This window comes from Microcaecilia unicolor, chromosome 2 (assembly GCF_901765095.1).
Source record: "Microcaecilia unicolor chromosome 2, aMicUni1.1, whole genome shotgun sequence".
In the NCBI taxonomy this organism is placed as follows: Eukaryota; Metazoa; Chordata; class Amphibia; order Gymnophiona; family Siphonopidae; genus Microcaecilia; species Microcaecilia unicolor.
This window is the reverse complement of record NC_044032.1, coordinates 551,850,811-551,873,258: the sequence shown is the minus strand read 5'-3', so window position 1 is coordinate 551,873,258 and position 22,448 is coordinate 551,850,811. Positions and strand designations below refer to the sequence as shown.

General features: G+C 41.5%; 1 protein-coding gene across 1 annotated transcript in view; it reads left to right on the top strand.

Moving 5' to 3' along the window:
* Nucleotides 1–22,448, top strand: part of FRYL (FRY like transcription coactivator) — a 655,466-nt gene that overhangs the window by 253,878 nt on the left and 379,140 nt on the right. Inside the window, 2 exon segments of the mRNA XM_030191364.1 lie at nucleotides 14,651–14,758; nucleotides 15,179–15,416. Of these exon segments, the coding sequence (XP_030047224.1) occupies nucleotides 14,651–14,758; nucleotides 15,179–15,416 (346 nt within the window).

Here is a 22,448-nt window from a genome sequence, read left to right as displayed (position 1 = left end):
ATGAAAAATAAAAAATGAATATCTATATAAATTATATAATTGTGCTCAGTTTTTTGGTGTATTACATAGACCGGAGTCTTGAAATGTATAACATCACCATTCCATCATCATAGCACACCCTACCTCCACTACCTTATTGTCTTTCTCAACTTTCAGATTATCAGAGTTTAAACAGATAGAAAGCTACTTATCTTGAGTGGAATAGAGAGGGCAGTGTTCTTCCGGGCGTCCACATTGGTGTCTTCAAAAGACAATTAATGCTGTTCAGGTCCAATCCAGGTTAGTGTAATACTTTTAAATTTCAAAAACATCCCCTATAACCGTGACTTGCAGTAAATCCTATGAAAATGTGCACTTCTCGTTGTTCCCAACATGGTCCATGTTTCGCCAAATAGGCTTAAAATAAAACCAAGATCAGTTGCCAGGAATGGAGCTAGTAGGGGACTGAAGAGCTTCTAATGACTTTCCTAGTTTTTTTTTTTTAGATAAAGCTATTTCTGTCTGTAATTTGCTTATTTTTTTCCTTAAGGCAATCAGCCGACAATTGCGCAGAAGGGGATAATTGACTATCTGTCTGCGATGTTAAAGTTGGTTTTATATTATAATTAACTAATTGATATAGTTTCTTCTGATTAATTAATTACCTACTAAATGAGAGTAATAGGTTTTCCTCTTAGGTCTAATCAGACTTCTGTACAGATTGACAGCCTTTCTCCACACAACGTTATTCCCCTTTTCTATTTTTCTGCCAACTTTGCTCTAATTTGCGACATTTGTTTCTAAATATTCAATTCTGCATCAATCCAAGGATTATTCCTTTGAACTGTAACCTGTTTCCTTTCTTCAGGGGCAATTATTATCAACAAATACTACCTCTTTATAGTCTCAAGATTGAATTTTCAATTCTATGCTAGACCAGAAAGCATCTTGAGCTGTTTTCCCTGTTGAGATCCCTGAAGTAGAAGTAGTTAATTTATGTTTACTACTCTCTTTCCAATTGTGAATTGTAGTAAGAAATGACCAGACCAGATCAGTTTTTTTCCTTCAACATCATTAATCTTCCAACAGTGTGAGAAGGGTGATAAAAAAGTAAACAGGTTTAAGTGATGACCCTTCCCATGAGACAGATAAAATCTAGGCCAACAGAGTTAAATAGATTCTAAGAAATCTAGGCCAACAGAGTAAAATAGATTTGAAGAAGATATTTCACCTTATGATCTGAATTATCCTCTGAGTAGATTAATATCCCCAAGTAAAAGCATATAATCATAGCCTAAAGAGCTCTTCAATAGTAGATCATAAAACTCATCTTTTACATCCAACCATTTCGTTAGAGGACAGTAAAACAAAACACAACATTTACCCTCTAAGAACTCATCAGAAATTTCACATACCATGAAGCCCACAATATTCACAAACTCTTGAAGTTAATTTTTAAAAATACTTAAAAATAATAACCCCCCACCCCCTCTTTTTACTATATCTGGGTAGCTGAATAATATTATCCGCATCAGGTCACATCAACTTCAAGGTCGGAACATCTGAAGAAGATAATCAAGTTTCTGTATTAAAAGCAAGACCTGGTTGTTGGGTTTCAATAAGGTCCCTAATTATATCCACCTTATTATTCACTTATCTCGCATTTAAATACAAACATGGGATAGTTTGGCAAGACATATTAGATTCCATAGGCTGTTGATTACATGATAACAAAACTCTTGTCTAAACGGATTCTTTAGTTTTTGTCTTCTAGATTTCCCTCTCCTATACCCATTTCTCTGAAACAACACTGGTATACTATGTTGTAAATGTTCAGAACAGCCAATTAAAAATCTGTCTAAAGTCTACCAAAGGCAGTGACACATATCAATCCACCAAACCGGAGGTCCGGATAAAACCAACCCTCCACATTCAATGGCCTAGAAATCCATTCCTACCCTCCCACTAGTAAAAGATTATAGACAAAAAATACCGCCCAAAAATCTTGAAAAAGAACTTGGAAAATAAGAGTCTCAAAATCAAACTGGCATACCACTCTCAGTGAAAAAGAAAAAAAATTGCATCAAAACACGCCAGTCTTGTGCCAGTTGCTGCGCAAAAGCATGTGCCTTTTGGTTTGCGCCTAAGGCACCGCAGGAAAACCCCCTTGGTGTCTAATGTCTTGCTCCCATGCCCTACAGCGAGAGATCTGGGAGGAGAACAAAACGACAAATCACTGTGAATGCACACCAAAGTAGTAGGGATGTCACAGCTGCTACTTGTGAGATTTCAAAACCATCTCAGTGACTGGCATAGATGTTAAGTGGTCAGAGCTTGTTCCCATACACAGCAGTGAGAGATCAGGGAGAAGAACAAAATGACAAGAACATTTCAGGCCTCAATTCTAACTAATGGCATATTGGATTATCAACTTTATTCTTGCTGAATAGAACCTTAGGTTGATTGAATAACTCCATGAATTCAGGGTCTTCTCTCTATTATTTGCTTTTTAAAAATCATTAGTTAATTAAAATTTCTGAGATTTATTTTATTATTCTCAGCAAGAATAGCAGAAAAAAGAGTGCTGACATTTTTCAGGGATGATATTGTGAAAAGAACATTGATGTCTCACTGAAATGCAAAAGAACAAGAGAATTTACAAAGAGCGAAAAACAGAGAAGCTGTGAATGACCTTGTCATAAAATGGAGATCTGGCAGTTGTGGTAATATCTTTGTGTACTTTGAGATGAGATTATAAAGCGAAGTACCACTCATCAAAATGACCCTGTATTCATAAGAACGTAAGAAGTGCCGTGCTAGATCAAGTCAATGGTCCATCCAGCATCTCTTACAATGGCCTATCTGGGTCACTTACTTAGAAGTACTTAACAGATCCTAATAGGCCTTTGAAGCCTCTGCTATCTAGAAGGTATTAATGAGCCCTCAGCCTCGTGATTAGCTCAGTATTCTGTAAGATTTTTAGGTTAGGACACGTTTTTGATGTGGTTGTTTTGGATCATGACAGTATGCACCTTATTAGCCGAGATTGGGTGGCAGAGCCGGTGGTGGGAGGCGGGGCTAATGCTGGGCAGACTTCTACGGTCTGTGCCCTGAAAATGGCAGATACAAATCAACCAGAAACACCACAAAATCTGCACGATCATACCTAAACCTCAACTACCCAATCAGCAAAGGACTCAAATACAAATCCACTTATGCATCCAGCTTTTCCTACTTAAGCGCACAACTATGGAACGCACTGCCAAAAGCAGTAAAAACTACGCTCGACCACCTAAATTTCCGGAAAGCACTAAAGACAGACCTGTTCAGAAGAGCCTACCCCACTGACCCAACATAAAAAGACCTGGATACCTGCAACAGAACATAACCATAGACTGTAATGGACATTACTTGACTCTTTCTCTCCCTTTCTAAGTTCCCCCCCAATTATACCTACTATACATGTACCTCATTCTACCAAAACGTCACCTTGTATTCATTATACCTTGTATTTGTTCAGACCAGAATCGGTTAACGCCATTAACGGATATATGTAAGCCACATTGAGCCTGCAAAAAGGTAGGAAAATGTGGGATACAAATGTAACAAATAAATAAATAAGCTTTACTGCAAATTTCTAGATTGTTGTAAATATCTGGCAAGGCAAGCCTTTGATGTCTCTTCATGCATTTTCTGCCTTAGGAGTAACAATGCGGCATCTTTCCTGGCTCATAGTCTTCGACCTCGAATCTGCTGTCCAGGAGTGTCTAGCAGATGTCCCTTGTCGTGGAGATAACTTGTTTGATGACAAACTCAAGGAAGTGGCTGACCTTATTAAAAAACATATAGATACTAAAAAAAACTATCCAGGCCACAAACTTCTTCTAGAATTTTTGCAAGAGGATTTCAGTGCTCCAAATTACTGTATATCTAAGCGTTGTTACACTTCCACTCCTCCACCTCAAAGAACTATTCCCCAATGCTCATGTCCGAGGCAGCAGCAGAGTCTTAAATCTCAGACCCCTTCTCAGTCTAAGCAACAGCCCTGTTTTTGACTCCTTCCTAGTAAGCATTGCCACCATTCATTTGTCTGGGCCAGGCCCCCTACCGGTAAGAGGAAGTCTCAACTTCTTTCAACAGAGGTGGCCTCTCATTACCTCCGACCACTGGGTACTGCATACCATACAACACAGTTCCTCCACTGGCGTCAAGGGTTCTACTCCAGATACTTTCATAAAAGATGGGAGAATACAACCAATTCTTGACCTGTGAGACTTAAACAAGTTTCTACGCAAAGAAAAATTTTGCATGGTTTTCCTGGGATCACTTCTTTGCATGATGTAACCCAAAGACTGGATTTCCTCTCTACTCAAGAAGGCATACATGCACATACCTATTCTCCCTGTGCACAGAAAGTTCCTCCTCTTCTGCTGTGGGACTCTGAATTATCAATACAAGGTCTTACCATTCGGCATGGCCTCAGCTTCTCTAGTCTTCACAAAGTGCCTGATAGTAGTAGCTGCAACACTTCACAAGTGGGGCATCCACGTCTTCCCCCTACTTCGATGACTGGTTAATCAAGGCAGCCTCCTAGAAGTCAGCACAGACCTCCAATATGTCTGCCATACAGCTTCTAGAACTCCACAGGTTTGTGATAAATTACCCCAAATTACATCTTCAATCTCTTCATACCTTAGAGTTCATTGAAGCTCTCATTTGTACTACTCAGGGCTGACTCTTCATACCTTAACTGAGAGCAAACAGTAAACTTCATCTCTCTGCTTAGGTGTCCAAATCCGCCAATTTATCTGCTTGTTTCCATGCTCCACCTACTTCGTCACATGGCATCAATAGTCCACGTAACACCATTGCCTCAACTCTACTTCCAAATTCCTCAGTGGACACTCTCCTCAGTGGTCCCAGGCCACAGGATTGCTCTTGGCCAATATTTGAGTCATTCTACAGCTACACCACTATTTGCAGTGGTGGATGGTATCCCAAAGTCTCACCTAGGGTCTTGCATTTCAGCTCCTTCCATAACATAAGGTCCTCACCATGGATGCCTCCATGATAGATTGGTGTCCACAAACACGGTTCTTGGTCTCCACAGATGCTTGATGGCCTCCACACCCAGGGTTCTTAGTCCTTACAAGAGAAACAACAATCTCCTGGAATTGCGAGCAATCTGTAATGCCTGCAAAAGTTTCCATGAATGTATTCTCAACCAGATAATACTTGTTCACACAGAGAACCAGGTGCAGTGTATTACCTGAACAAACAAGGAGGAACAGGTTCTTACCACCTCTGTTGGCAAGCAATCCAGATATTGACTTGGTCAACTTCTCAAAACATCTCTATAATAACTGTTTACCTAGCTGGCAAACAGAATGCTGTAGCAGACAAATTGAGCGGAGTCCTTCAGCCTCACGAAATGTCTCTCAGAATCTCTGTAGTTTGTTGAATATTCCAGCAGTGGGATATCCCAGCAGTAGACCTTTTCACTTCTCCTCAGAACAAGAATCTTCCCCACTTTTGTTCTAGTATCTATGCTTCCAACCATACAGCCCCAGATACCTTTTGCTCCACTGGGGAACAGACCTTCTATGTGCCTTTCCCCCACTACCACTCATAGGGAAAACTTTTCTCAAAGTACGTTGTGACCAAAGGACTATGATTCTAATTGCTTCCCTACTGGCTACGTCAGATCTGGTTCTCTCTTCTCCTAGAGTTATCGTCCAAGGAACCATTGAAGTTAAATCATTTTCCAACCCTAATAACACAAAATGAAGGTGTCCCTCCTCCATCCAGCCCCTTGCTCTCTAGCCCTGATGGCTTGGTTCCTGACAATATAAATTTACATTCCTTAAACCATCTGAAGGAGTCTCTAGGATATTTTTAGCATCTAGGAAACCTTCTGCACATTTTAAGTGGAAAAGAGTTTCCCTCTGGTGTTCGGCCAAAACAGCCAATCCTGCTAGGTGCTCTCTGCCTACCCTTATGGAGTGGCTCCTCTATCTTTTGGATTCTGGCCTCAAAACTAACTCAGTCAGAGTACACTTGAGTGCCAGTAGTGCATTTCACTTCAAAGTTGATAATAAACCAGTTTCTGTTCATCCCTTGATAGTGAGATTCATGAAAGGTTTATTTTATACCAAACCTCCTATCAAACCACCTCGGGTGGCATAGGATCTCAATGTCATCCTCACAGCTCTTATGAAACGTCCATTTGAACCACTCTATTCCTGAAATACCTCACCTGAATATTTTTACTGCTGTAATTGTCTATTGCTTATGTTTGACTTATTCTTGCTGTACACCACCTTGAGTGAATTCCTTCAAAAAGGCGGTAAATAAAAGGTATTGTTCTTAATAACACTTACTTCTATTAGAAGAGTAAGCAAGCTTCAAGCCCTGGTGGTGAACCCTCCTTACATCAGGTTCTGCCATGACATGGTTGTTCTCGAAACCCACCCAAAATTCCTTCCTAATGTGGTGTCAGAGTTCTTCCTCAATCAGTCCATTGTTCTTCCTGTTTCCTTCGCTAACCCACACTCTCATCCTGGAAAAGCAGCACTGCATACCTTAGACTGCAAGGTCACTCTAGCTTATTATCTGGAGTGTACAAAACCTCATTGGAAGTCCTCCCAGCTTTTTGTATCCTTCGGCCCTAATAGATTAGGGATTCCTGTCACCAAACATACTGTCTCTTTTTGGCTGGCCGACTATATCTCCTACATGTATGCTGAGGCTGGGCTAACCCTTCATGGCCATGTTACTGCTCACAATGTAAAAGCCACGGCAGCTTAAGTAGCCCATTTCCACTCTGCCTCTATTGAAGACATTTGCAAGGTAGCTACATGGTCTATCCACACCTTCACTGCTCCCTACAGCATTCTAGGTGGGATATCTGGTTTGGACAAGCAGTCCTGTAGAATCTTTTTACTACTTAAATGTGAATTCCTTCCTCCAGCCCTTTTTTTCAGCCAGGCTCACATTCTACATAGTTGCCAGGTTCATTATTATATTGTGAGCATGGCTGCTATTGAGTTCCACATCCGAGAATATGATGCCTGCCTGTCCTCAGAAAAAGCTAAGTTACTTACCTATTCCAAGAGGATGGGCTTCACCTTCACTGGGATGGAACCAGGCTGCGGGGGTTACTGACAATCACCCAGGAGTGCATGGTTTGGTGTGGAGCATCCCTGTAGGATAGTTTTGAAACAGGACCCAATAGAGAGGTTTCAACAATGGTGAAAGAAAGCCAGGATTGTTAAAAGGAGAGCAGAGTAAGGGATACAAATTATCCCCATCAATTTCTAAGTAGCTTGTAGATGCAGGGAAAAAACACAATTTGAAGTGTCTGTATACAAATGCTAGAAGCCTAAAAAATAAAATGGCAGAGCTGGAGTATATAGCACTAAATGCAGAGGTAGAATAATAGAAATCTCAGAGATCTGGTGGAAGGAGGGCAATAAATTGACACTATATTAATAGGGTACAAATTATATCACAGTGATAGAGTGGATCAAACTGGAGAGGGAGTGCTCTATATGTTAGAGAGGACTGAGTCAAACAAAATAAATATTCTACATGAAATAGTAGCGTGGAGGTCTTATGGTTAGAAATTCCATGTGTGAAGGGAAAAAGTATACTGGTAGTGGTGTATTACTGCCCACCAGGATAGAACGGACAGACAGATGAAGAAATGTTTACAGAAATTAGGAAATTGGAAAATTGGGAAACAGTATAATAATGGGTGATTTAAATTAAGCAGAGAAGAAGGAGCCATCCTTAAGAATCATTAAGAATTACTAATAAAATTTTCAATTTCATATTGAGTGTGCCTTGTTCTGTGCTTCAAGTGCCTGGATCAGTCTCCTGCTCCTTCCCTGCTGTGTTTTTCCTCATGGGATTCAGGTGTTCTTTCCACATCTGAGTCAGAACAATGGTCCATCTAGCCCAGTATCCTTCTTCCAACAGTGGTAGAAACCCAAATAGTAGCAACATTCCATGCTACCAGTCCTGGGGCAAGGAGTGGCTTCCCCCATGGATATAAACTGCACCATAACAGAAACAGGTAGAAATCAAATCACAACATGTCCAAACAGTTCTACCTTTAAATATGTACTGAAGAGGTCATAAAGTAGTTCTACAATAAGAAAAAATGTGGAGAAAAAATGCCTCAGTAAAAAAAAAAAATGAGATTAGTCCCACAGGTAACAGCCTCTAGAAAGGGTATCTCACAATAATCATTGGTCAAAAAACTCTACAAAAATAGTATGTCAAAATACTTAATTTAGCAAGCAAATAATTGCCACATTCCATGTCCCCACACTGTACAAATTATCATGTGAAAAGCATTTAAATGTCACAACCAGTTAACATTTTTTTATTTTTTAAAGGACTAAGTGCTCAGAGAACATTCAAGTTCAAATAAAGGCACTTATCTTGAATATGGACATATGTCTTCCATTTAATTACAAAGGTGGAAAGAAGATTAAACAACAGCCAGTGTAGTTAAAAGGTGAATTGAAAGAGACTGTTAGAGCTAAAAGAAAATCCTTCAAAGAGTGGAAAAAGAATCAGACTGAAGAAAATAAGAAGCAACATAAGCACTGTCAAGTTGGAAATCATTGATAAAGAAGGCTGAAAGAGACTATGAAGAGAAACCTGCCGCAGAAGCAAAAACTCACAATTACATTTTCAGGTATATTAGAAGAAGAAAGCCTGTGAGGGAATCTGTGGAACCGTTAGATCATGAAGGAACAAAAAGGGCACTCAGAGAGGTCAAGGCCATAGTAAAGAGAATGAATGAATTCTTTGCTTCAGTCTTTACAGAAGAAGATGTAAGAGATCTACCTGTACCAGAAATGGTTTTAAAGGGTGGCAGTGGGGAAGAATTGAAAGAAATCTTGGTAAATGTGGAAGATGTACTGTGCTAAATAGACAAATTAAAGAGTAGCAAATCACCTGGATTAGATTCCGTGCACCCTAGGGTACTGAAAACTCAAACATGAAATTGCTGATCTGCTGTTAGTGATCTCTAACATGTTGTTAAAATCGTTCGTAGTACCTGAAGATTGGAGGGTGGCTAATGTAACAACTATTTTTTAAAAGGGTTCAAAGGATGATCCGGGAAATTATTGTACGAGTCAGAAATCAGGATGGGGGTCCCAAGCCTTCCTCCCAAGGATACCCCACCCTACCTCATATACCCAATCCCTGTAGCACTCGTTTCCCTCCTCTTTCACAATAACGTTATCCCTTCAGAGACTAAAGACTCACTTATCCAGCAATTATCTTTTATTCTGTAATCTTACTCGTCACACACTTATTCAAAATTACATGTAGAAATTCTTTCTTAGTTCAAAATAGAGGAGACAGCTGTAGAAACGATAATACAGTTACAGAGATATGCAGTCAGAAATGCCTGGGCATATAAGGCAGATAAACTGACATTCACTCAGAGTGCATCATTCAATGGCTAACTGGAGAAGGCTGGTGTCAGAAAACTCCTAGCCACTTGTCTGGGGCTACCCCACAGCCACTTAGAGGGTCTAACTCCAGCACAGCTCAGGTCCACTTGCACCTGCCACTTGTGCTGTACACTAATACCTTTCTCCCACCGACATGGGTCCCAACCGCCTCTGGGCAAGTCTCCCACTCTCAAATTATCCCCAGTGATTTCTTGGTTACTGAGGCCACACTCCCAGTGATACCACAATTCTTGGAAAGCACTCACAGACCCAACACACAGACCACCAGGATTCTTAGTCCAGACAAGCAGAGGCAATAAACTAAAAATGTTTATTGTCATGAAAAATTAGAACAATGAACAGAAAAGGTGCAATGAGCAAAACAATAATAGGTAACTGAATTATGGATCAATTATAACACTAAACATTTGTTTACTATTTAAATAGTACCTGGGGAGATCAGGACATATAACTGCTCACAGGTTATTAAAATATAACTGTTCACAGGGCCTCAGCAAAGAGATCTTTCTCTCTTTTTCTTCTCCCTAGCTAAGACTGGAGAAAAAGCCTGTACACCCTGACTGAAATTGAGCTCCTGGGCCAATCAGAGCCCAGAAAAATAAGTTTTAAAAGTTAATGGCCACATCACTGCAGGTTATCTTCTCTGTCTGCTAACTAAAGAAAGAAGAGTCGTTTCTCTGTAACAGCTTTAACCATAAACATGCACCACTTGCTGGCCAAACTACACACTTCAAGAAATAATTAATACAGTTTACAGGCTTAAAATCCACTGTTTTGTCAGCTGGGAACAGCACCTCTGTGCAGATCTCAAACCTAACCCCCCACCCGACATTCTGTGAACGCCCCCTTTTATGCATCTTAATTGGGAACTTGCTGCAATATCTAGCCCCCACATCTACTTTCTTAAACTTTGTTCCTCTACTTGTGGTGGGCCCCATATGTCACGTGTTCTACAGCATGTATTGTCTGTTTGTCAATATCCTTGCTCCCACACCCCCTGCTTGTGCATGCCCTGCAAGTACAGCGCAGCTCAAAGCTGCGGACCCAACTGCTGACACAGAGTTTAGGGATGGGTCATCTGTAGGCAAGGTAGCTGGTACATATGTCACAGCAATCATTTTTCTTTGGTTCATTGGGGATCTGACAGACCTAGGTCAGCAATCCTGAGCCCAGGTGAGCTACAAACACTTGAACCCGAGACCATGTGGCATACATTACAGACCGGTAAGCCTGACTTAAGTGCCGGAAAAAATATTGGAAACTATTATAAAGAACAACATTACAGAACACATAAATAAATATGGTTTAATGGGACAAAGTTCGCATGGATTCAGCCAAGGGAAGTCTTGCCTAACCAATTTGCTTCATTTCTTTGAAGGCATGAATAAACACGTTGATAAAGGTGAGCCGGTTTGATGTAGTGTGTCTAGATTTTCAGAATGAAAGAGAGATTCCTGAGAAAATTGAAGAGTCATGGGATTGGAGGCAGTGTTCTGTTGTGGATTAAGAGTTCGTTATTGGGAGGAAAATGGAGGGTAGTGTTAAATGGCCATATTTCTCAGTGGAGGAGGGTGAGTAGTGGAGTGCCGCAGGAACCTATATTGAAACTGATGCTATTTAACATATGTATAAATAATCTGGAAATCAGAAACTCATGTGAGGTGATTACATTTGTAGATGCTACAAAACTATATAAAGTTGTTAAAACGTATGCGGACTGTGAAAAATTGAAGGAAGACCTTAGGAAATTGGAAGACTGTGCATCCAATGTAAGATGAAATTTCATGTGGTTGAATGCAAAATGATGCACATTGTGAAGAATAATTCAAATCATAGTTACCTGATGCTATGGTCTACTTTCCAGCTTATAATCGAAAGAGAAAAACACCTATATTGCGACCCAAATCAGGAGATGGGCGTCTTTCTCCTGTGGGCGCCCATATCGGTATAATTGAAAGCCGATTTTGGGCGTTTCCAACTGCAATCCGTCGCGGAAATGGGTAAAGTTGATGGGGGCGTGTTGGAGGCGTGGTGAAGGCGGAACTGGGGCGTGGTTATCGGCCGAGGAAAGATGGGCGTCTTTAGCTGATAATCGAAAAAAAAAAAAAAAAAGCGTTTTTACCGCGATTTTGGGTCACTTTTTTTGGACCCTTTTTTTTCACGAACAAGTCCCAAAAAAGTGCCCCAACTGCCCAGATGACCACTGGAGGGAATCGAGGATGACCTCCCCGGACTCCCCCAGTGGTCACTAACCCCCTCCCACCAAAAAAACCCCACTTTACAAACTTTTTTTCCAGCCTCTATGCCAGCCTCAAATGCTGTACCCACCTCCATGACAGCAGAATGTGTTCTATCCTGTGACAGCCTTTCCCTGGTTCTGATGTGGCTCTCAGGTGAGTGTGACATCTTTTCTGTTATGCGCACTGCAGAGTCACATCAGCAATGCATTGTGGTGGGTGTAGGGTATTGGGCTCCGTGATTCCACTACCGTAACTTGTGGCAAATGCTCACAATGTTGGTAGTTGGTAGTCTTTTCTCCCATGGTGCTTTTCCCCCTGCTTACTGGGTCAGAGTGTGCCCTGTTTTGTTTCCGGTAGTCCATGAGGTAGTGGCCATTTTTGTAAGCCAGTTTTAGATCCCTTTCACGTGTTAGCCACGTTACAGAACTTAGTTCTTCCCTTGAATGTGGCTGAAAGAGGGCATTGTACAGCATTCTGCCAGCTCTGACCTACTGCTAATCTCAGTACCAGGGAGACTCGTTGCCAGTGGGGCACAACCTCTGATCTGCAGTTAACTGTGAGTAAGCGTGCTTATTCCAATAAAGGACGTTTTTGGAGAGATTAGTCTTCAGGTGTCAACTGGTGTGCCAATGTTATATAGCAGCAACCAGTCCTATAGGCCTGCGTGTATGCAGGTCCCTGGAGCACTTTTAGTGGGTACCGCAGTGCACTTCAGCCAGGTGGACCCATCCCCCCCCCCCCCCCCACCTGTAACACTTGTGCTGGTAAATGGGAGGCCTGCAAAACCCACTGTACCCACATGTAGGTGCCCCCTTCACCCCTAAGAGCTATGGTAGTGTTGTACATTTGTGGGTAGTGGGTTTTGAGGGAGGGGGTTGGGGGCTCAGCACCCGTGGTAAGGGAGCTATGCATGTGGGAGCGTTGTCTGAAGTCCACCGCACTGACCTCTAGGGTGCTCAGTTGGTGTCCTGGCATGTCGGGGGGCGAGTGTACTACGACTCGTGGCCCCTCCCACGATTGGATTAGGACATTTTTGAGCTGGGCGTTTTTAGTTTCCATTATCTCTAAAAAAAAAAACAAACGCCCAGCTGAAAAACGTCCATGTTTTTGAAAATACGGTCTGTCCCGCCTCTTCACGTACCCGTTTTCAGACATAGACACCCATGGAGATAGGCGTTCGATTATGCCCCTCTTTGGGAGTCAGTACTCAAGAAAAAGGTAGGCATCACTGTCGACAATATGCTGAAATCTTCTGCCCAGTATATGACGGTGGCCAAAAAAGGAAAAGAGTTGCTAGGAATTATTAGGAAAGGGAAGGTAAATAAGACCAAAGATATTATTATGCATCTGTATCACACCATTGTGTGACCTCACCTTGAGAATTGTGTTCAATTATGGTTTACGTATCTCAAAAAAGATATAGCAGAATTAGAAGGGGGTTCATTGATGAGCAACCAAAATGTTAAATGGGATGGAACTCCTCTTATATGAGAAAGAACTAAAGAATTTTGGGCTCTTTAGCTTGGAAAAGAGATGACTGAGAGAAGATATGATTGAGGTCTACAAAATTCTGAGTGGTAAAAGTGAATCAATTTTTCACTCTTTAAGAAAATACAAAGACTAAGGGATACTCAATGAAATTATCTATATATATATAAAACTCACCCTCAATGTTCTGAAGACAGTGACGTCAGTGAAACCAAGCCCTGACTTCCCTCAAAAAGGTTCGAAGGTTCGTGGTGGTGAAGCCACCAAAATCGCTACGGGCCCCGCCCTCGAGGGTGGATCAATGGCAGAACAACGAAGGGGTTGGCAGGGAGGCGGGGGGGGGGGGGGGGTGGGAAATCGCTACGGACCCTGCCCTCGCGTCAAACGTCATGACGTTGAAGGCAGAGCAATGCCACAACAACGAAGGGGTTGGCAGGGCGGGGGTGTTGCCGACGAAAACCTTGCTAGCGCCCGTTTCATTTGCTCAGAAACGGGCCTCTTTTACTAGTATGGAAATACTTTTAAACTAAATAGGAGGAAGTATGTTTACACTCAAAGGATTTATGCTATATAAGCTCTGGAACTCATTGCTGATGGATTGGAAACAGCGGTCAGTGTATCTAGGTTTTAACAAGTTTTGGATAAGTTCCTGGAGGAAAGTCCATAGTGTGCTATTGAGATAGACTTGGGGGAGCCACTGCTTACCCTGGGTTTGGGTAGCATTGAGTGTTGCTACTATTTGGGTTTCTGCCAGGTACTTGTGACCTGGATTGGACACTGTTGGAAACTGGATACTTGGCTAGATGGATCATTGGTCTCACCCAGTATAGCTATTCTTTTGTCTAATTAAGGAATATGGCTTCTCAAAATTCTTGATGTGATGCAATGCCACATTGTGTGTCCAATTTAATTGACATCATGTTTGAAGTATTCATGCCCTTGTAGATGAACCTGTTTTGCCTTTTTGCGAAATACCACATTCTCCCTTGACTTCCATTTATGAAGTGCACGCTCAAGTTCATATTGAATTGTAATTTAATAATTTAATCAGATGTCTTAACTACATTTTCTAATTTACCATCAAGCATTAACATGTAAGTCACACTAGCTACTTTTTACCATTATACAACTAGCATTGTAAAAAATTGTAACCAACAGACATGCATAACGATGTGTGCCTTATCAGCACTCCTGAAAGACTTCATAGACATTTACAATGTGGATGCAAGTATTATAAAACAATAACTTGTATAAAGGAGATTTACTTAGAATAAGATCAGAGAAATAGCCTAATCCCTACTAGTCTTTGAAGTCCATGTATTAATATTAAATCTATAAAACCAAAGTTGTTCTTGCAATCTTTAGTGCTCTTATCATATAAGGGCAAAATAAAATCTGAAGTCTAAATATGAGATATGTGATGTGGTCTTTAAAATGATGTTGCAGAGGAGAGAGAAAGCCCAAGATTGACCTGTTCAGAACTTGCGTTGCTGCTATTCCAAGACTGATTCCAGATGGTATGAGCAGGACAGATCTCATTGAATTGTTAGCAAGGTAAGAAAATGGATTAATTTTACTGTCTGCCCATGGCAAGGTGCATGTATTATTTGCAAGACTTGGAGTTACACATATGAAAAGATAATTTATGGGGAAAAATACATTTCAGATGTTTTAGCCAATGAATATAATTTTTGTTCAGATATATTTTTGCACCTTATTAGCATAACAGTTGGCGGAAGATCTAGACATAATACCGGTTTTTGTTCAGTAGCACATTCCCTAGTGTATACCAGGTGAGAAACAAGCCATATCTTCAGACAAGAAATGAGAAATTATAGCCTTTCTATGCAAAACAATTGCCTACTTTACACCTAGGAAGTTGTGCAGGTATTGGCATTGATCTATACTTAAAAGCGACTTAAAAGCTGTAGTGGTGTACGCTATTTTCTACCAGACCTTTTTTGTCTTCAACAGGCTCACAATACACATGGATGAAGAACTGCGTGCCCTGGCTTTCAATACGCTACAGGCATTAATGCTTGATTTTCCTGACTGGAGGGAGGATGTGCTTTCAGGATTTGTTTACTTTATTGTGCGTGAAGTCACTGATGTCCATCCAACTCTTCTGGATAATGCTGTAAAGATGTTAGTGCAGCTAATAAATCAGTGGAAACAAGCTGCTCAAATACATAATAAAAATGCAGAATTTCAGGTATTGTGGCATGCATACAATATTTGTTTATTAAAAAACTAGCCGTTAAGCCCATTAAAACGGGCAAGATTTCCAGCTACCCTCCTCGCCGCCGCTCCCTCCCCCCTCCATGCCAGGCCCCTGCACTGACCTGACAGCGCCTCTCACCTGCGTGTGGAAGCGCTGCAGGCAGCAGCAGCAGCTCTTCCACACGGAGGTGAGAGGCGCTGTCAGGTCAGTGCAGGGGGCCTGATACGGAGTGGGGCGGGGGGGAGGGTGGAGGTTGGTGTGCGCAATGTTCGTTTCCATGCTCCAGCGGCAGCGTCCGACAGTGACTCCGACTCAGTTTCCCTCTCTGTTCCGCCCTCTGACGTCATCACGTCTTGACACGAGGGCGGGACAGAGAGGGAAGTCTCTACTGCGCATTTGCAGGTGAGTCGGTCACTTGCCATTTATATGTTTGATGATAGTTCTTTGATTCACTTTCCTAGGAAGTATGCTATTTTATTTTGTAAAATGCCTGTACTGTCAGTTTATTTTAACAACCCAAAAGAAATAATAGAATTGGCGTTATGCACCCACCCGTATCTTCAATGTATGACAATTTACAAATTTCCCTAAACCAGCCACACGAGGAATATCAAAAGTAATTCATCAGGACTCAATTATCTCTTTTTTTTTTTTTTTTTTTTTATCACCGCATTTAAAGTATTGTGTTTATTTAAGAACTGTGAGCGTAAAAACCCATTCCATGAGAGGAATAAATGATTGAAGATGATGAGACTTGGAGCTGTGGTCTGAAATGGGATGGTTCATAAGAGACCGAATAGCCCTTAATTGAGTCCTGCTGAAATACTTCTGATATTCCTTTTGTGTGACTGGTTTAGGGCAATTTGTAAGTAGTCTTATATTGAAGATACAGGTAGGTGCATAACCTCTTTTCCACTATTTCTGTTTGGGTTGTTGAGATACATTTAATGGTTCATTTATCCTCTTCTTTTGAAGTTGCTGTCAGTTTATTTGGCAGGTACTGCATCAGTCATTTATGTAATGAGTTATGTACATTCCTCTTTGCATTCTATTCTTTTCATGCTATGTATTTACATTTTTTTGAATAAACATGAAAACTTCAGTTAGAAAAAATATACTATTCAGAATTTACAATATGATGAAATGAATATCTATCAGTATATATAGTTGTGTGTAAAAGTTCAGTCTCCCCTGACCAGCTTGTGTGCTTCAGTGAATTTCTAAGTGAAAAGACCCGGACAAAACCTGTATATGGTATAAAAAGAAACAACAAAGAAGAAGGATCAAACTACCATGTAGAAAATAGGAGCACATCTGAAAACAAAAAATGGTAAATGTATAGGAAATTCAGGAATCTAAATAACTTTTTTCAAAAATAAGGAGGAAAAGACCTCATAAAGACCGGGGCTCAAATTAAATGTAGCCACTTCACAATGTGATCGGTCAAAACATAATCATCGGTCTAGAAAAACCTCCAAACATTGTTTGATAGACTTGGTAAATATCAAAACTTTAATTCTCATTTATTACGTCTACTAAACAAATGAAATATCAAAAAATGTAATAATGAAAAATAGCACTTAGGGCACACAGCAAAGTGGCTTCACCGTATGTAGGTTTGACGGTACCACAGATTCAAAACCTGTGAAGAAACCAATCTTCAGACATTTTCAGACGATACACTGTATAACTCCTAAACTTTCTCCTAAAGTAGGCCAAGGCTCTGATGGGGACTTGTTTCACAATGGCTTCTTCTGGAGACTTGTCGAAGAACGACTTATGCTGTGCTGTTGACCTTTTGACAGCACAGCATAAGTCATTCTTTGGCAGAGTCTCCAGAAAAAGCTTTTGTGAGGCAGCAAATCTATCTGAGGATCATAGAAGGCACCCTACCCCTGTAAAGAGCTAAAGATGGCAGCACCAGCTAAGGCAGGTGCTATAGAAGGCTTAGCAGATGGATCCAGCAGTGGCCCAAGTGTGGAAATGCCCACCCAAGTTAATGGGCATTTACTTGCGCTGCTTATGGATCTGAAATCGGAGGTACAGTTTGTCTGAACTGATATTAAAAAGGCAATGGCTAAAATTAAAATAGTTTCTTTAAATATCCATAGCTTAAACTCTCCATACAAGAGACGATGGTGCTCATTTTCAAAGCACATAGACTTACAAAGTTCCATAGATTACTATGTAACTTTAAGCCTAACTGCTTTGAAAATATGCCTCCATGTCTTCTTAAAGAAGCTAAAATACTTCCTCTGTTTTTTTTAGTGCAAGAAACCCATTTCAAGAGGCGGGCAAAGAAGTTACTAAAAGCACCATATTTTTCTAGTTGCGCTATGGCTTCGCATCCAAACAGGGAAATTAATGGTGGGAGTATTTTAATACGTAAGAATATGCATGTTGACGTTCTGGATAAAGTAGCTGATTCTTCGGGGCATTTTGTTTCTATACATGCAGCGATACAAGGATGTCACTACAATATTATATATGCCTCAAATCAGTATCAGAAAGAGTTTTATGAGCTGCTGTTATGCAATTTGCTGAAACTTCCTCCTAGGATTTGGCTGATCAGGGGTGATTTCAGTATGACCCTCCTTCCTTCATTGGATGGTTCTTTTTATCATGCAGCTGATCGGGCAGCGCTCAGGGAACTGCTACAAACTTTGGGCTTGGTTGATGTTTGGAGAGGACAGCATTCTAGAGTGTCGCAATATACCTTTTTAGTTTAAACAATTTTTATTAGTGATCAATGGGGAAAACCCCCCATTACGATTAGAAATCACATAGAAATTGAATCCAACACAGTATCTATAAAAAACATACGTGTGCAATTCAAACCAGGTACTGATCACTATTTTACTAAGGTACCACCCCCCCCCCCCCCCCCCACTCCCAACCCTGCCTGTTCCATAACAGAAATAATTTGCCTAAACATACTATTATTCCTCCATTCCCAATATTGGGGAGGATACTGGGAAACCCAATATTGTAAAATACATTTACATCCAACAAGGAGCGCTTTTCACATGAAGAGTATTTCTCCTACCTTGGATATCTAGTATATTTACCCTATCTAATAAATAAACATTGGGATGCTATCTAAGGGGTTATCCTATAATAGATTTAAAAAATGCTCCCAGTTTTATCCAAAATGTCTGAACTAAGGGGCACTCCCAAAAACAGTGAAAGAAATTATTATGCCCTCAGTTACACTTAACACAGAGGGGAGGGCAGTAGACAGTTTCCCAGCTTTATGCATTTGTGATTTTGTGAAATAAGCTCTATGTACTAATCTGTATTGACATTCTCTGTAACCCACTCCCGAAATCAAACTGTGGAGTCCCCTTATACTACCTGCCACATCCCAAGCAGCCATGGATGTCCCAGTATCCTGACCCCCATGAGGGGGCGCCCAAGTTTTCCTGAGGGGTGTCCTCGCAGGACATCCCCGCGAAGGGGCGGGGAAACCCGTATTATCAAAACAAGATGGGCGTCCATCTTTCGTTTCGATAATACGGTCGGGGACGCCCAAATCTCAACATTTAGGTCGACCTTAGAGATGGTTGTCCCCGGTTTTCGGCGATAATGGAAACCGAGGACACCCATCTCAGAAATGACCAAATCCAACTCATTTGGTCATGGGAGGAGCCAGCATTCGTAGTGCACTGGTCCTCCTGACATGCCAGGACACCAACCGGGCACCCTAGGAGGCACTGCAGTGGACTAACTGATGCACTATCTGAACGGAAAAAGCCCTTCCCTTACAGATCCCTTAGCGATTCGGAAAGGATTGGACATGCATGAAGGAAATCACATGCAAATGAGTTGCTCACTGTTAACTCATTTGCACATGATTTCCTTCCTAAGGAGGGGAAGCCAGTGCAGAACAGCCAAGCATTATGCGTGGCTGCTCTGCGCATGCCAAAGACGGTTTCATACATGCAGACAAGCTGCGTGTATAATAGCAGTCTACAACCTTAAATAAATTGCCATCTACAACCTTAGAAAAATACATGTCCAGGTGAAAATATCCAAGTGCTTGTCAGGGACGTCTTTTTTTTTTTTTTTTTTAGAGTATGGGTGAAGGACGTTCTTTGCTATGCCTCCGTCCCTGCAACAGCAGTTGAGGACGTCCTTCGCTATGCCTCTGTCCCTGCAACGGCAGTTGAGGACGTCCAAAATGTAGATGTTTCTGTGAGAAGGACATCCATACCTGCTATGCTTCCGACACCCCCTTTATTTATTTGGATTTTGCATCACAAGTAGCAGTAGTGGGATTTGAACTGGCCACCTGTGGATTGCAAGACTAGTGCTCTAACCACTAGGCCACTCCTCCACTCCACTCTCTTGAAATTTAGCCATCCCTGTGTGTGGGGCAGTTCAGGACGTCCAAAATGTTTGAAAGAAGGATGTCCACACCTTTGCTATGCCTCCGCTGATACATACATACCTCCCTCCCAGGTACCTGCATACTGCTGCGATGAACTTGAGTATGACATTTCAGGCTGGCAAAAAAAGTTTTTTTTAAGTTTTTTTTTTTTCCAGGGTGGGAAGGGGGTTAGTCAACACTGGGGGAGTCAGGGGAGGTCATCCCCGATTCCCTCTGGTGGTCATCTGGTCAGTTCGCGCACCTTTTTGAGGCTTGGTCGTAAGAAAAAATGGACCAAGTAAAGTCGGCCAAGTGCTCGTCAGGGACACCCTTCTTTTTTCCATTATCGCTTGAGCACGCCCATCTGTTAGGCACGCCCCAGTCCTGCCTTCGCTACGCCTCCGACACGCCCCCGGGAACTTTGGTCATCCCTGCGACGGGAAGCAGTTGAAGACGCCCAAAATCGGCTTTCGATTATGCCGATTTGGGTGACCTTGAGAGGACACCCATCTCCCGATTTGTATTGAAAGATGGGCGCCCTTCTCTTTCGAAAGTAAGCTTGCATGTCTCCTTCAGTTCTGAGTAATTCCTATTACAATCTAAACTTTGTAACACCGCATGAGCTTCAGATATGGTGAATAGGGTTCATCAGAAAAAAAACAGAATAAAGGCCACTTAATTTAAGCCCCAAGCCACTTATACTAGTGGGGTCCAAAGATGTAATGTTTGACGACAATACACAAATCTATCCTCCCAACCGACAGTAATGTGATCTTGAAGAGTTGAGAAAGATTAACAACCGTCCCCATCTTAAAGCTGTGCCACCAAAGTTATCCCATCTCCTCCCAAGGAAGAAAAACCTTATTCTCCCTCCCCGGTAAGAATGCCGTATTTCCCAAAAGAGGAATTTGATCTGAGTCCTCAGGATTGTGGCCCCAGAACTTCAACAAAGCCTTCCACATCTTGCACAGAATATGACTTTTACGGTGAAAGAAAGATAACTCTATGCAGATTCCAGGCAGCTAGCAATGCTCACCCATAATCAAATCAAGTATAAACCAAGCTTTCAATCAGCCAATTGTATAAATGTAACAGGCACACCTGATTATAAACCTTAAGGTCTAGAACCTTACAAAGGGGCTCTGTGTTATCTCCCATTTCACCTTCCTAGCTATTATAGGGGCATCATGAAATTTTGGATTTTCTGGACTTATAACAAGATAGTAAGAAGTGCCATGCTAGATCAAGTCAGTGGTCCATCCAGCATCTCTTACAATGGCCTATCTGGGTCACTTACTTAGAAGTACTTAACAGATCCTAATAGGCCTTTGAAGCCTCTGCTTTCTAGAAGGTATTAATGAGCCCTCAAGCTCGTGATTAGCTCAGTATTCTGTAAGATTTTTAGATTAGGAGAAGTTTTTTGATGTAGTTGTTTTGGATTATGACAGTATGCACCTTATTAGCCGAGATTGGGTGGCAGAGCCGGTGGTGGGAGGCGGGGCTAATGCTGGGCAGACTTCTATGGTCTGTGCCCTGAAAATGGCAGATACAAATCAAGGTAAGGTATACACAAAAAGTAGCACATATGAGTTTATCTTGTTGGGCATACTGGATGGACCGTGCCGGTCTTTTTCTGCCGTCATCTACTATGTATCTTGGGCAAGTCACTTAACCCTCCATTGCCTCAGGTACAAACTTAGATTGTGAGCCCTCCTGGGACAGAGAAATATCCAGAGTACCTGAACGTAACTCACCTTGAGCTACTACTGAAAATGGTGCGAGCAAAATCTAAATAAATAAATAAGGTAAATTCAAACTATCCAAATACGTAGAGCCATCCAACTCTGAATCCTGAGGACTGGTATATAATTTTCATAATATTCTTGGAATATCTCACAGATCTACTGATTTGAGCTGGTTGCCAACCCCGCCCCCGCAATCCGCACACTTTTCAAATGGCTAATCTTAGTAGGTCTTTCCCAGTTTTTTGTGGATCTCTGCTTTATATTCTGATCCTACTGTGTATATTTGGTAACTGTGTATATTTGGTAAATGAGGGTTAAAGTCCTACTTCTTTGCTAAGACCTACTCCCCACTTTCCGCCGCTGATTGATGCACCCCCCTTGTCCCTTATCCTGCCTAGTTCACAGTGTTAGATTCTCCTCCCCCTATTTGCTTCTTGTATACTTTCCTAAGCTTTCAACTTTGTAGTTTTTACTTAACTTTCTGTAAGCCACATTGCACCTGCATGAGTGGGAAAATGTGGGATATAAGCAATCCATAAATAAATTCCATCTCTGGAGAGGCACTAAGCAGGGGTGTCGCCTATCCCTACTGCTTTTTGCATTGGTGTTCAAGCCATTGGCAGCTAAGATTCATGTGAACATGGTAATTGAGGGTGTTCTAGTGCGGTGTGAAGAGTTTAAGATATCCCTCTTTGCTGACAATATTTTGCAGACTGATGGGGATCCTCTAACCTCTCTTCCTGTTGCCTTGTCTGAACTTGATTATTATGGGAAACTGTCAGGCTTCAAAATGAATGCCTCAAGGTCTGAGTTGCTTCATATTACTTTAACTGCAGGTCTTTCAGTTAAAGCAGACAGTGCCTTTTGGTTGAGCTAAGGGGCATATCCTGTATTTGGGAATGCAGATTT